We start from the raw sequence: 13,603 nt of genomic DNA, 5'->3' as shown, positions 1-13,603 counted from the left end.
TGTCTCTAGTTACTTCACATCTGGATTATTGCAATGTCGTACTGTATGGTGTAGCTAACTGTGAGGTGTGTATTCAACGTATTCAAAACATGTGCGCAAAACTTGTCCTTCACAGGAGGAAATTTGACAGTTCTAAACAAACATTGTATCACTTACATTGGTTGCCGGTGAAAGCAAGAATTGAGTTCAAGATACTTTCTCTCATATATAGCTGCCACACTGGCATAACACCTCTGTATTTAACAGAATTGCTTACAGAGTATATTCCTAGTAGGCAAGGTTTGAGATCGTCTGAAAATTTTGAATGTCGTTATGTTGTTCCATACAACAAGTGCAAAACATTCAATGATAGAAGTTTCTGTACTATTGGTCCAAAACTTTGGAATGAACTGCCGTTAGAACTACGCAAAAGTAAATCACTTGGCACATTAAAAAAAAAAATAAGACACTGTATTTCAGAGATTTCACGGTATTGTTTGGAATATCATGCGAAAACAGCAGGTGATAGTTCTTACTTTTTTTGTAAAAGGTTTTACATTTCAACATTTATATCTCCAAGGTTTGATAAACGCACTTGTTGGTAAGGCTCTATGGGTAGGGTAGTGTGTAGTATTTCTTTCTTAAATAGTATATGATGGCACCATTTACCGGGGGGTTTGAACCTCTATATGCAGTACCAGATGCTTTAAGCACTGGTATTGGCAATAGGGATAAAATGACCTCAAGGGGAGGGGTGCGGTCATGACTGTTTGTTACAATAAGGTTGTTATTATTATTATTGTCATTATTAACATTGTTATAATAACTATTCCATTTATTTTTATGTACAACGCCATTGAATGCATCGTTGTATAAAAATAGGCGTTTAATCAAATTATTCAGTTTAAGTTATAAGTTCTTTGGAATTTGCAAAGAGAGAGAGAGAGAGAGAGAGAGAGAGAGACAGAGAGAGAGACAGAGAGAGCTGAAAGATTTTCATTCTCAATTGTGGCGTTTTGGGAGGCGATTACATTTTTCATATTTTATACTTAGTTTAAGTATTTCAACATGTGTTTAATAACACATTTTGCCAATACTACGTCTGTGTAGATTAAACATGTCTAGGAAGGTGGTATATTTACAGGAAGTCTGTAAAAATCTATAAATTTACATTCGGTAACAGACTGAGTGTATAGCATCTGCTAAAATTACAGTTTCCCTAAAACATGCAGGTTGAAATAACTTGTCTTGCTTATGGTATGTTAATAAAAATCCTTTGCGAGTCATTTTTGTTGATTCACATTACATTGACAGATAAAAGCAAAGTCAACAAAAATGACTGAAAGTCAAAGGTACTAAATTGAAAATTCCATCGTGTACTTTGTTATAGTTAAAATATACAGAAAATTCCATTTTGTCAAATATAATAGCAATGATTCGAATCCAATATCACATCTGCAGGTGAACACATTTAATTCTATAAAACTTTACATCTTTTAATGTATACTGTCTTTGATACATGCAACACAAAGTTCCAACTGATCATGTCACCAAAGCCTTAAAGCCGATATCCTTGTTCAGACTTACTGGTGGAATATTTAGGAGTACAAATGTATATATTTTTTCTTAACAAATACATTTTTGAAATAAGTTTTTCTTTTTACTTTAAGATGTAATTTTCAAGAAACGTCTTAAAAGAGAGTATAATATAAGTTGTCGGCAGATTGGTGCTGGGCAAGTGATTCAGTGTCAAATACTCAATAAGGAGAGCATCGATCTACGTATCGCGGGCTCAGTTCGATCCCCGGGCGGGCCGTATGTTCTCCATAGCGATTTGATAAAAGATATTGTGTCAGAAATCATTCGTCTCTTCATCTCTGATTCATGTGGCGAAGTTGGCAGTTACTTACAGAGAACAGGTTTGTGCTGGTACAGAATCCAGGAACACTAGTTAGGTCCGCCGTTACATAACTGCAATACTGTTGAGAAACGGCGTTAAACCCAAAACTAACAAACAAAAAATGTCAGTACTAAAATCAGCCAGAAAAAGCCGTAATATTCTCCACTGAAGTCTTTTACTGACCTTTCAAAATGACCCAAATAAGTTCAGTTGGGTTCAAATCCGCATGGTTAGGAGACAGTCGAAGCGCCTGGTGACCACGTGTTGCTTGTAACTGGTCAACCATATAAACCGGATCAGACTTGTGTTGTTTGCAGATGGCAATAAGTTCAGGCTTCAATAAGTTGTCTGAAAGTTATGTTGTGTCTTTTGAGCCAGTCCTGTATGTCCGCCTTCCGTGTAGCAATTGTTGGATAACGATCTACTTGTATGTTGTGATATGCAGCGTTATCCATCACCTAGGGGGTAGATTCGGAATCAGCTTCTATGTGAGCCATCTAGTAAAGTTCTAGGTGTTCATTTCCATGTGGTAATCACCGGAACTACTGTTGGCTTTGAATACCAGGTCTGCTTCTGCGATGAATCCAGTGTGACAGCCTGCGTGTAGGATAATCGGCCGCTCGCCTGAAATTGACAAACAAAACACTATATTAGAATCATTATGTTTTGTTAAAAAGACCACGAAAATTTAAAGAGTCAATGAACAATTACATTACTTCCTACATTTTGAAAATGGAATAAAGAGACCAGATGATTCATCCTGCCAGCATTTGGTAACTGAATGACTAGTGTGAACGTAGGTTTCATCTGTGTAAACAACAGTATGACTCGCATCTCGATGTGCCTTTATCTTCCTGAGGTAAGATTTACTCTGCAGAATAATATCAGATCTTTCCATCAGAATCTTGTGGTTCTGCTTGCAGCGCTGGTAAGTAAATCCCTGATGCTTAAGATGCTTACGCAGGTATTCCTTACCACCAGAATAACCAATGTTGTCACGAAGATTTTGTTTCACAATTTGCAGAGTTGGTAAAATCTTCTTTAATATATATTGTACTGATTGTTTTACCAATAACGCCTTTGTCAAATTCGTCGAAGGTATATTTCGTTTCTTTCATCCTCATTGATGCAGGTATACTCGGTTCTGCAGCAACACGTTTCACTGCCGCATAACTTATAGTGGTAAGTGTTAAAACACGCTCTATGCTGCGAGTCAATGGGATCTTCAACCCATTATTTGTCTACTCCTCCACGCAAAATGAATGAACATTCTTAATGATTTGGTGAGCATCATCACTATATTTGTAACGTATTGAAGCCATTACACGGTAACTAAAACTAATAGGCAAGTATTTTTGACTCTCGTGCAATGTGTATCGAAACAAATGATTGTTTAGCTTTTCAGTTTCCTAAATCATCTACACACAGTCCTGCTTTTCTTATATAATAGCGGCTACGCCACAGAGTCATGCACATTTAGCCTATTTGCAAACATTTAAATGTGCTTTCTGTTACTCCAGTACAAAAAAAAAACAGAAAAAAATTAACATAATAATACATGTAGTAATAAACTATTGATTAGTCTAATATATCAATGTAACAGAACTTCACTAGCTAGTATCAAAATTTATGTAAATATTCTTGGGGTGTCAGTGTTAGTCCTTTCTAATATTTTGGTCGGCTTCGGAATAAGTTTCAGACGTGTGGGTGAATTGGTGTTAATTCTGTGGGTGTTAGTATTAGTTCTGGGGGCGTCAGTATTAGTTCTTGGGACGTCAGTGTTAGTTCTGGAGGAACTAGTGTCAGTTCAGGAGTTGGCGTCTGGTGTAGTTCTGTTACAGTTTAGGATGCTGGATCTAGATGTTCTTTGGTTCGAATTAAAGCAAAGGTTGTTCTTAAAATGCATTCTAGGTGCGCCAAACTTGTGCCTCACAAAATGTAAAAATGCATTTGCACCACAGTGGCAAGTAGAAGTTTGTCTATGTCTCTTTGTCATGATTAGGTTGAAGACACATACATCTAGTTGTATATTTCTAAGCCACATGCTTGGTTCATGACTTGCGACAGACGCAGTTCTCTCAATCCTGATGACACTCAATCGACGAACTTAGATTGTCAAGAGGCAACAGACCTGACTGAAAAATTCATAAGATATACTTATCAGGATCAGTCTGCTTTCAAGCTTGACTTTCTATGTCCACTATTTATTATACAGTTTTCTATGCTTGAAATATGTATTTACAAAAACGAATAAAGCAGTAGATATGCAAGGTTTAAGAAACACATGCAATAAGTGTCAAAATATATTATGTAAAATTTATTTGCTAACACTCTGTATGTAGTTTGTTTTTTCAATTTTTAACACTTCCCACCCTGTGACCAAGTACCATTTTCGCAGCAAACGTATATACAAATGTAGTAACTACTTACCAAAGCATGTGAAATATTTTGTTGCGTCACTGGGGGGTCGGGGGGGGGGGGGGGGGGGGGGGGGGGGAGATGTTTAAAACGTAAAAATAATTAATGTTCATATTTCAATAGAAATGGGAATGAGAAATGTCTACAAAAGCTTTGAATTATTTATATACATGTTGCTGATAGGGTATAGTTAGACTGTATGCCACCGTATATCCTATCCACATCCTGTATAGCCTATATGGAAATATTGACATGTTATATCATAATTAAATAAATATATACTTCTTTGTATTTGACCATGTATTTTATTCTTCTTGAAGATAGTAGAAATATCGAATTAAATTTTTCAGTACTCAATGTAATTGATTTTTGTTCTGTAGCTTCATTTTACAACATATCTACTGAAGTTGTTTCCTGGGATAATGTGGAGAATGAAATAAAAAATGTACAGCCTGGAGGACACTATACACCTAAGGACTGCATATCTACATGGAAGGTCGCAATCATTGTTCCCTACAGAGACAGAGAAAATCATCTTAGGGTCTTCTTGAGATATATTCACCCATTTTTACAACAACAACAGCTTGAGTATGGAATATTCGTTATTGAAATGGTGAGAACACATTTTGTAGCATTTCTCAAAAACGCGTCTAGCTATTTTATCTACCAAAATTTCAACTTCATATAACTTTACTTTACAGTAAGCATTATTATGATTATAACAATACGTTTAACTAATACTAAAAAGTTTTTTTGTAAATTTAAGATCAAAATAACATTCACTGGTGGGCATCATGTCTTATATTTTCCTTATATACGATATAGTGTTTATTTCACTGAAACAAACAAATACAATTTATCTATTCATTTCTTCGCTAAGTAAATAGTCATAACAGAGTAATCTTGACGCAATTTCTATAAATGAACTAAAGTATGTTATAAGACCAAGCAACATAAAAAACGATCTATCACTTCTACTCTTTACGCCAGTCAAAACAACATTTACTTGTAAATGATGCTTAGCATGACCCGTTCACCAATTTAACCCTTTTCATGCTGGACACTATTAATTCTGCCTTTGCGATCAGTGAAGCTCATGTTCAGCCTGCACAGTTGTGCAGTCTGATCAAGATCTGCACTCTTCGCCATTCTGTAAATACCCCTTTTAACAGAATAACAACACTAATTCCAAAACGAAAAGGTTTGATGCAGGCGCCGCATGTAAAATATCATATTCATTTTTAATATTAGCCGTAGAAAAGTGACCAGTTTGCTGAAACATTTATCCACTTTTTATTTTCTAAAAACACTCCATAGAACTAAATCTAGCTAGCGATTTTAAAGTTAGTTTCGGATAGCCTGTATAGGATATGTTTTCTCATAGATATAATTGACATACAATATGTTGATTGAGTGATGTCTGAAGAGTAATCAGATACAGAATGATAAATGTGTTATCTCCGAGGCATCTCTATTACAGTTTAATTTTCTGAAATTCTCCTGTGTGCTTTATGTATTGAAAAAAAGAACTTTTCAATTTTAGCCACTAAACGCAGCATTCAACAGAGGACTATTAATGAATGTCGGTTTTAATGAGTCGAAGATGGTGTTAAATTACAACTGTTTCATTTTCCACGACGTTGATCTTTTGCCAGAAAACATTAAAAACATTTACAAATGTAGTGGGCACCCTAAACATATGGCATCTGCTATTGATACAAGAAATTACACGTAAGTTTGTACTTGTATCTGTTAAAATGATAATTATATTGTGTTAGATTTCAAGTCATGCTGGTATTAATGAAAACAGGGAAGAAGAAATCCGTTTCATACCACAGTCGAGTTTACAGTACACTGATTTTAGATAGAACGTAAATAGATATTCGTGTATTTATCTTAATGGCAATCGACATGAAAAAATACGCATGATATCAAAATAAATCTTTCCGCAAGGAGGTTGTTCTTTGTCGCTGTAAAATACATTATACACGTCCGGCTCGTTTCTCATATTTTGAAGAAAGATGAACCTGAACGTGTATCAAATAAGGAAGTTTTAATTAATTGCGCTCAACAGCGTAATGCATATTTTGTCTGTCGACACTATTTTATCCTTAAAAGTTTTTTAAACTGACGGGAATCTGTCGTAAAATTTAAACATTAATCATAATATTGCTGTACTTGTAACTGCTATTTTAAGCACTATATGTTTTTATGTAAATGAGCCGCACTATGAGAAAACCAACATGGTGCATTTGCGACATTCTGCTATTTTAAGCACATATGTTTTTATGGAAATGAGCCGCACTATGAGAAACCAACATGGTGCATTTGCGACCGTTCGCTATTTTAAGCACTATATGTTTATGAAATGACCGCACTATTAGAAACCACATGGTGCATTTGCGACCAGTTTGCTATTTTAAGCACTATATGTTTTTATGGAAATGAGCCGCACTATTAAAAACCAACATGTGCATTGCGACCAGTTCTGCTATTTTAAGCACTATATGTTTTTATGGAAATGAGCCGCACTATTAGAAAACCAACATGGTGCATTTGCGACCAGTTCTGCTATTTTAAGCACTATATGTTTTTATGGAAATGAGCCGCACTATGAGAAAACCAACATGGTGCATTTGCGACCAGTTCTGCTATTTTAAGCACTATATGTTTTTATGTAAATGAGCCGCACTATGAGAAAACCAACATGGTGCATTTGCGACCAGTTCTGCTATTTTAAGTGCTATATGTTTTTATATATTTGAGCCGCACCATGAGAAAACCAACATATATTTGCAACCAGCATGGATTCAGATCAGCCTGCGCATCCGCGCGATCTGGTCACGATCCATGCTGTCCGCTAACGGTTTCTTTAATTGCTTTGAAAGCGAACAGCATGGATCCTGACCAGACTGTGCGAATGCCAGGCTGGTCTGTTTCCATGCTGATCGCAAATGCATTATGTTGTTGTTTTTTTCCATGGTGCGGCTTAAATAAAATTTACATGTTATGACGTTTTTTAACGTACTTTTTCTCGGCAATATTTGATTTTTTTGTGTCGACTTACGAGAAAACCTCAACTCATTCGTTCATTTGAACACGTAGCGCGAAACAAGAAAGAAGGTTTTCGAAATGCTCTTCACTTTTTAAAATTATTGAAATAAAAAAAATAGTTTAGTACAATTGACAACAGTAATTGTCTATACCTTATCCGAAACATTTGTAACTCTTGGACTCTGACTAACTTAAAAGTTACGCTTTAGTGTCATCAATTTAATGAACAGGTAAAAAGTGTTGAAATTATATCAACGTTCCATAAATAAAAGGACTTTATAGTTTTACTAACGACCTATTGTTACCTTAACATTTCATTTTCTAAACCTGCCTTTAAGGGACACTAACTTGAACTCAAATCATAATTATATGACCTGATTTATTAAATGAAAAAGGACATTTTGTTTATAAATAAAGGTCGTATTTGCCATATATGACTGAATGGGACCTCCTGATAAATCTCTCTAGTTTTGTGATATACTGCTAATTTAATCTTAAGCAATTGTCAAACTTTGTATATAATGAAAATTTATATCTGCATAACTGAAATACTGATGAAAAACGGCGTTTAACCTATATCAAACAAACAAATCTACTGCCAAACATTTATGTAGTTCTTATTGGCAGATAGAAAGTTTCATTATATACAAAGTTTGATAATTGCTTAAGATTTAGCACTATATCACAAAACTACATAAAGAAAGAGTTATGTTTTATGCAAATTGAACATCAAATAAAACTTATTTATCATGCTACTTAAGACTTTTCATTTTATAAACATATACATAAGAAACAAGAATTCAAAATGACTCGTAGAAGAGGTCTCCCTTCTGGATAGTTTATTTTATATGAAATAATGCAGAACTGTACATTTATATCTACCCTAAACCTATATGAAATCTGTCAAAAATATCGACTTGTAGTTCACAAGTTAATTTGAACAAGTAGGAAAAATCCGTATTGTACCTTTTGTATTGTATGTTGCCGTACTAATTTCATTTGATATGCATGACCAAAGTTCTATAAATATCGAACATTAAAACTTCACTCAGTTCTTTTTTAATATCGATTAACATTAAAGATTTCGATCGATAACAAAACAACAAGCAAAAGGATGGAGGGGTCATTATTATCAGTAGCTAGATCTGTGATTTTGTATTCGGCTTGCGCGCCTCGTAAAATCCGATCTGGCAAAATCCACTCGAGCCAAATACAGCATCCCAGATCGAGTTACTATTATAATAATAACCCTATTGCATTTAAATAAAGTCAGAGCCCTTCAGTTGAAAAATAATAAGACGCTTGTTGATTTAATTATTTTTCTATGGGACTGTCATTTGCAATTTTTGATTGTCTTTTGCAATAACATCCATGTAAAAAGAACTATTGGAAAGAAATTACATAAACACTTTCATCTTTACCTATATTCTGCTAGACCTATACATCTTTTACAGTCCGTGCTGTCCCGTACTGTTTCGTACAACTAGAAGCATAGGCTATGTTTGAAGGGTTATCCCACTTTAAAACAAGAATGTCATTAGTAAAGAAATGAAAATATAGAGTTTCAAAAATTATTGAAAGCGATGTTAAACCTACTAAAGCGAAATTCAGCACTAATACATTACATCAAATGCATCCAATCAAAGATCTGTAACAACTCTTTGAAAACAGTAAGTATTAAAAGGCGTTGAACTATCCAGAAGTGTGGTTACTTTATGCAGTCCATTGTTTTGAATTTATGGATATATCAGTAAAGTGACATTAGTTTTGTAGAATAATATACGTGTTTTATATGCTATTCAACTTTTATGTAAATAAAGTCTTTCGTTCTATGATTTGGTGCTTTTGTTCGAATCTCAAAATTTCTTAGATTCACATGTACGTAAAATCACTCAAAAAATAGAAACGAGTTGGTTGTTTGCCTAAGAGCATTGAATAACTTGTTAAACATAATTAAATGTTTTTTTTTTTCTTCATATTTTGTCAAAAGAATTGATTCACAATTAAGACCTTTTCTTTCAATTATCTTCAAAGATGTACTAATCGTTTATCCATACATATTTTCAAAAAACACATTTTCAATTTTCGTCTGTTTCTACAGTTGTTTGGAATATAGTGTATCAAAGTTTTGAGATGTTATGTTAAGTGGAATCTAACTATTTGCTAGATCTTATAGACCAAGTTCTCTTTGTACCTGTTATTTTGAACGGGTTGTGTTTACATTAATGACATTGCAATAAAACATTACAGAATGCTTTACAAGAACTACTTTGGTGGTGTTAATGCTTTTTCAAAGGACCAGTTTACACGTATTAATGGGTTTCCAAATGTGTACTTTGGTTGGGGAAGAGAAGATGACGATCTTTATCATAGGTAAAAAATTGTTCTTATATATTTGCCATTGGTAGATTCCAGTACTAAGCATACAAATGTTAAACTCATGTTTTTAATTACGGTGTTTCGTTTGGACAATCGTGACTTTTTATTTAATACTAAACCGCGATGCACGATGGTACGATGGCACGGTGATGAAATAAAAATGGTACGATGGTGAAAACGCGATGGCACGATGATGAAATCGTGATGGTGCGATGGTACGATGGTGAAATGTCGATGTAATATCTCATCAAACTCATTTTCACATTGCACTATGCACCTTCTACATCCTAACAAGGGGACCTCCGTGGCCGAGTGGTTAAGGTCGCTGGCTTCAAATCACTTATAGATGTAAGTTCGAGCCTCACTCGGGGCGTTGAATTCTTCATGTGAGGAAGCCATCCAGCAGGTGCTCGCTCGTGATGAAATAATGCACGGAGGGGCACCTGGGGTCTTCCTTCACCATTTTTGATAAAGCTGGAAAGTCGCCATATGACCTATCATGTGTCGGTGCGATGTTAAAAAAAAAAACAAAAAAAAAAAAAAAAAACAAGAATAAGCTGAGTTTGAATAATATCATATGACTATTACACCAAGCGTTTTATTTACTTTCGTGCATACATAAAATATAAAGAACGTTGCCTTGAAGATTTTATAGTTTAATGAACTGAGCACTGAACATTTTGTAAAACATTTTCCAAAACAGCAGAATCTAAATGGTAAATTTCTTCTCACAAAATACATTGAGATACATTCATCTATTGTTGACAAAAATACAAGTGTACGGAACTTCGCATTGCTAACCGGAATGCCATGGTACGATGGTGAAAACGCGATGGTACGATGGTGAAACCACGATGGTTCGATGATGATAACGCGATGGCACAATGGTGAAAACGTGATGGTACGATGGTGAAACCATGATGGTACCATAACGCGATGGCACACTGGTGAAAACGCGATGGTACGATGGTGAAAACGATGGTGAAATCGCGATGGTACGATAGTGATAACGCGATAGCACCATGGTACGATGATGAAAACATGATGACACGATGGTGCGATTGTGAAAACGCGATGATACGATGATAAAAACGCGATATTACATCGACATTTCACCATTGTACCATCGCGATTTCATCATCATGCCATCGCGTTTTCACCATCGCACAATCGTTGTTTCATCATCGTGCCATCGCGCCATCGCGTTTTCGTCATCGTACCATCGTGCATCTCTATTAAGTATTAAATAAAATGTCACGATTTTCCAAACGGAACACTGTATTTAATAAAGCGCATGTCAAATTGACAATATTATAAATCAGTTTGAAACAAAATATCACAGTTGCATTAACTTATTAATATATCCCTGCACTATTTCGAAATAATTTGCACATTAAAGTCATTTCCCAGGAATACTAAATTCATAACGAGAATCATCATATGTCAAAATTTATTTTTTTTATACAAGAGGAGATACAATATAAAAGTATTTATCTGATTTTGTAGAATGATATACTGAATTTAAGTAGGGTATTGAGGCAAGTCAAAAATGTTTGGTTTTGATTACCTTTTGATGGTAAAAATACGCTTCACTTTAACCCCTTGGTAAGATGAAACTTATGACAGAAGATTCACGTCCTTATGGTATTTAAACTGTGTCCATTGAATTTATAACTAACACACAAGATAATAGGTTTCACAATCTTTGTATCTTCATTTTGTTTGATTTTTTACACTTTCATACATTACAAGTAGTGTGGATTGACATAAACTGAGTGCACTTTTGTTACGTACCTCTACTCGGATACAGTTCTAGATATTGGACGGTCTGGAAAACCATATATCGGCTCATCGGAGCGATTTAGCACAAAATAGCAAATTAATAGACTTTCCCCTCAGAGACCTTCTGTTGAAGGAATTCTCATGACGCTGAAATGATTTATCTGAACGCCACAGCATATGATAATGTTAGACTGTGTCTGTGAATATACAATGAACGAGTCTGTTCATCAGAGGTATAGAAATGTGCAACACTTCTCATGAGCCCCTAGCAACGGCTTATGCGGAACTTTTACACATCTATTGAATGGATTCCATTATCACAATTCTTTGTTCTTTTTTATTTATTTGCTGAATTTTCTAGGTATATTCTGAAGTGTAAAAAAACAGAGTTTAATGAGATTCTACAATGTAGAACAGATTTCGATCCAAACGTGCAGAACTACCTTAATTAACGCCCTTTTTGGGAAAATGCGATACCCGCTGAATTGATAATTCTATAGATACCAATAAGTTAACGATGTGGCACTTTTGTTAGCTGTTGCTCATTCTTTTGCAGGGTTTTAAATGCGAATTTAAGAGTGCAGAGACTTCCCCTTGACATTGGGCGTTACAAAAATCTAGGACATCATCGCGCGACTCTTGGAGAAAAGAAGTAATTTTTAGTCTTAACTATGTCAACTTTGCTTACAAATGTTATAGTATTTCATTGTTTATGTTTTGTTTGTTTGTTTCTGTTGGGATTAAATCAGTCAGGTCATATAGCGAAATGTCAAGCTTGTTATGGTGGAAGAAGATACCAAGTGCTCTTCTTGGCATTGCTTCCATAGATGGTTTCCTCATATGAAAAAAATCTAAGCGCATTTTTCGAACCCGCATTGATGAGGGGTTAGTCATTATTACTTTTCGAAATTTATACTTCACGGGACATTTCTCTCCGGAATATGTTTGCCAAATCGTTTACAGCAAGTAGAAGAGACTTCCTAGAGAAGTAGTTGTTTTGAAGAAGTATTTTTTGTGCGTTTCCTACATATTTTTTGGCAAACACTTTTCCCTATTTAGGTACTTGGGATAACAATGCATATGGTAAATTTGTACCTTGTCTAAAAATAGCAGCGTTTTGTAGCCTTCACAGTGCCTTATAATTCTAATTTTAATTACATCTTTCGTTTTGTAATGTTGTCATATAAGGGTAACGCTGATAGGATCCAAAGTAAATATTACGGCTGATTTGTTCTTAATTCGGCAATACAATCTTTTACAAAATATTAGATACCACATTCAAAAGTTCTTCGTACTGCATTTTTGGTGCAATTCTAACATCATCATTTGAAAGTTTGTATATAGAAGCAAACAAAAAAACTTAATCTTAACATACCGAGAAAAACACTCATTGCAATAAGTTTTGAGGGTAGTAGCAAACACTGCTAATACCGCTAAATTAATATAATCGTTCTTAAACACAAAAATGTCGATCTGAACATATACAAATCAAACATAATCACTGTGAAAGTCAAAAAATAAAATTTTGCTGTTGAGTTGCAGGTCATGATATCACTGGTCATTTTGATATAATTAAAGACAAGCGTATTCGTCATTTTAGTTCGCCTGAGTAAAGGTAAGGTATTGTGATCGCTGGTAGTCATGCGACCGTCGTCTGCAATCTGGTGTCTGTCGTCTGTCAACATGTAGCTTGTGTATGCGATAGTTTTCAACTGATCTACATGAAATTTTATCAGAATAATTACTTTGATAAAATCTAGGCCAAGTTTGAAAATAGTTCATCTGGGTTCAAAAACTAGGTCACTAGGTCAAATAAAATATAAACCTTGTGTATGTGATAGAGGCTGTAATTTTTCAACTGATCTACATAAACTTTTTTTAGAATGATTACCTTGGTAAAATCTAGGCAAAGTTTGAAAATGGGTCATCTGGGCTCAGAAACTAGATGACTAGGTCAAATCAAAGGAAAACCTTGTGTATGCGATAGAGGCTGTATTATTCAATTGATCTTCATGGATTTTAGTCAGATTGATTGCCTCGATAAAATCTAGGTCAGGTTTGAATATGGGTTATCTGGTTACAAAAACTAGG

At 34.7% G+C, this 13,603-nt stretch overlaps 1 protein-coding gene across 2 annotated transcripts in view; it reads left to right on the top strand.

Annotated features, from left to right (window-relative positions):
• Positions 1-13,603, top strand: part of LOC123532524 (beta-1,4-N-acetylgalactosaminyltransferase bre-4-like) — a 35,207-nt gene that overhangs the window by 17,276 nt on the left and 4,328 nt on the right. Inside the window, exons 3-6 of one of the 2 annotated variants that reach the window (XM_045313979.2) lie at positions 4,678-4,910; positions 5,841-6,028; positions 9,602-9,724; positions 12,069-12,164. In XM_045313979.2, coding sequence (XP_045169914.2) covers positions 4,678-4,910; positions 5,841-6,028; positions 9,602-9,724; positions 12,069-12,164 — 640 coding nt within the window. The remainder of the gene's footprint in view (positions 1-4,677; positions 4,911-5,840; positions 6,029-9,601; positions 9,725-12,068; positions 12,165-13,603) is intronic. The other variant, XM_045313980.2, reaches the window with a different exon arrangement.

The sequence above is a fragment of the Mercenaria mercenaria genome, chromosome 11 (genome assembly GCF_021730395.1).
Source record: "Mercenaria mercenaria strain notata chromosome 11, MADL_Memer_1, whole genome shotgun sequence".
Classification (NCBI taxonomy): Eukaryota; Metazoa; Mollusca; class Bivalvia; order Venerida; family Veneridae; genus Mercenaria; species Mercenaria mercenaria.
Note: the sequence above shows the minus strand (reverse complement) of the source record. Positions and strands in the feature narration are given on the sequence as shown.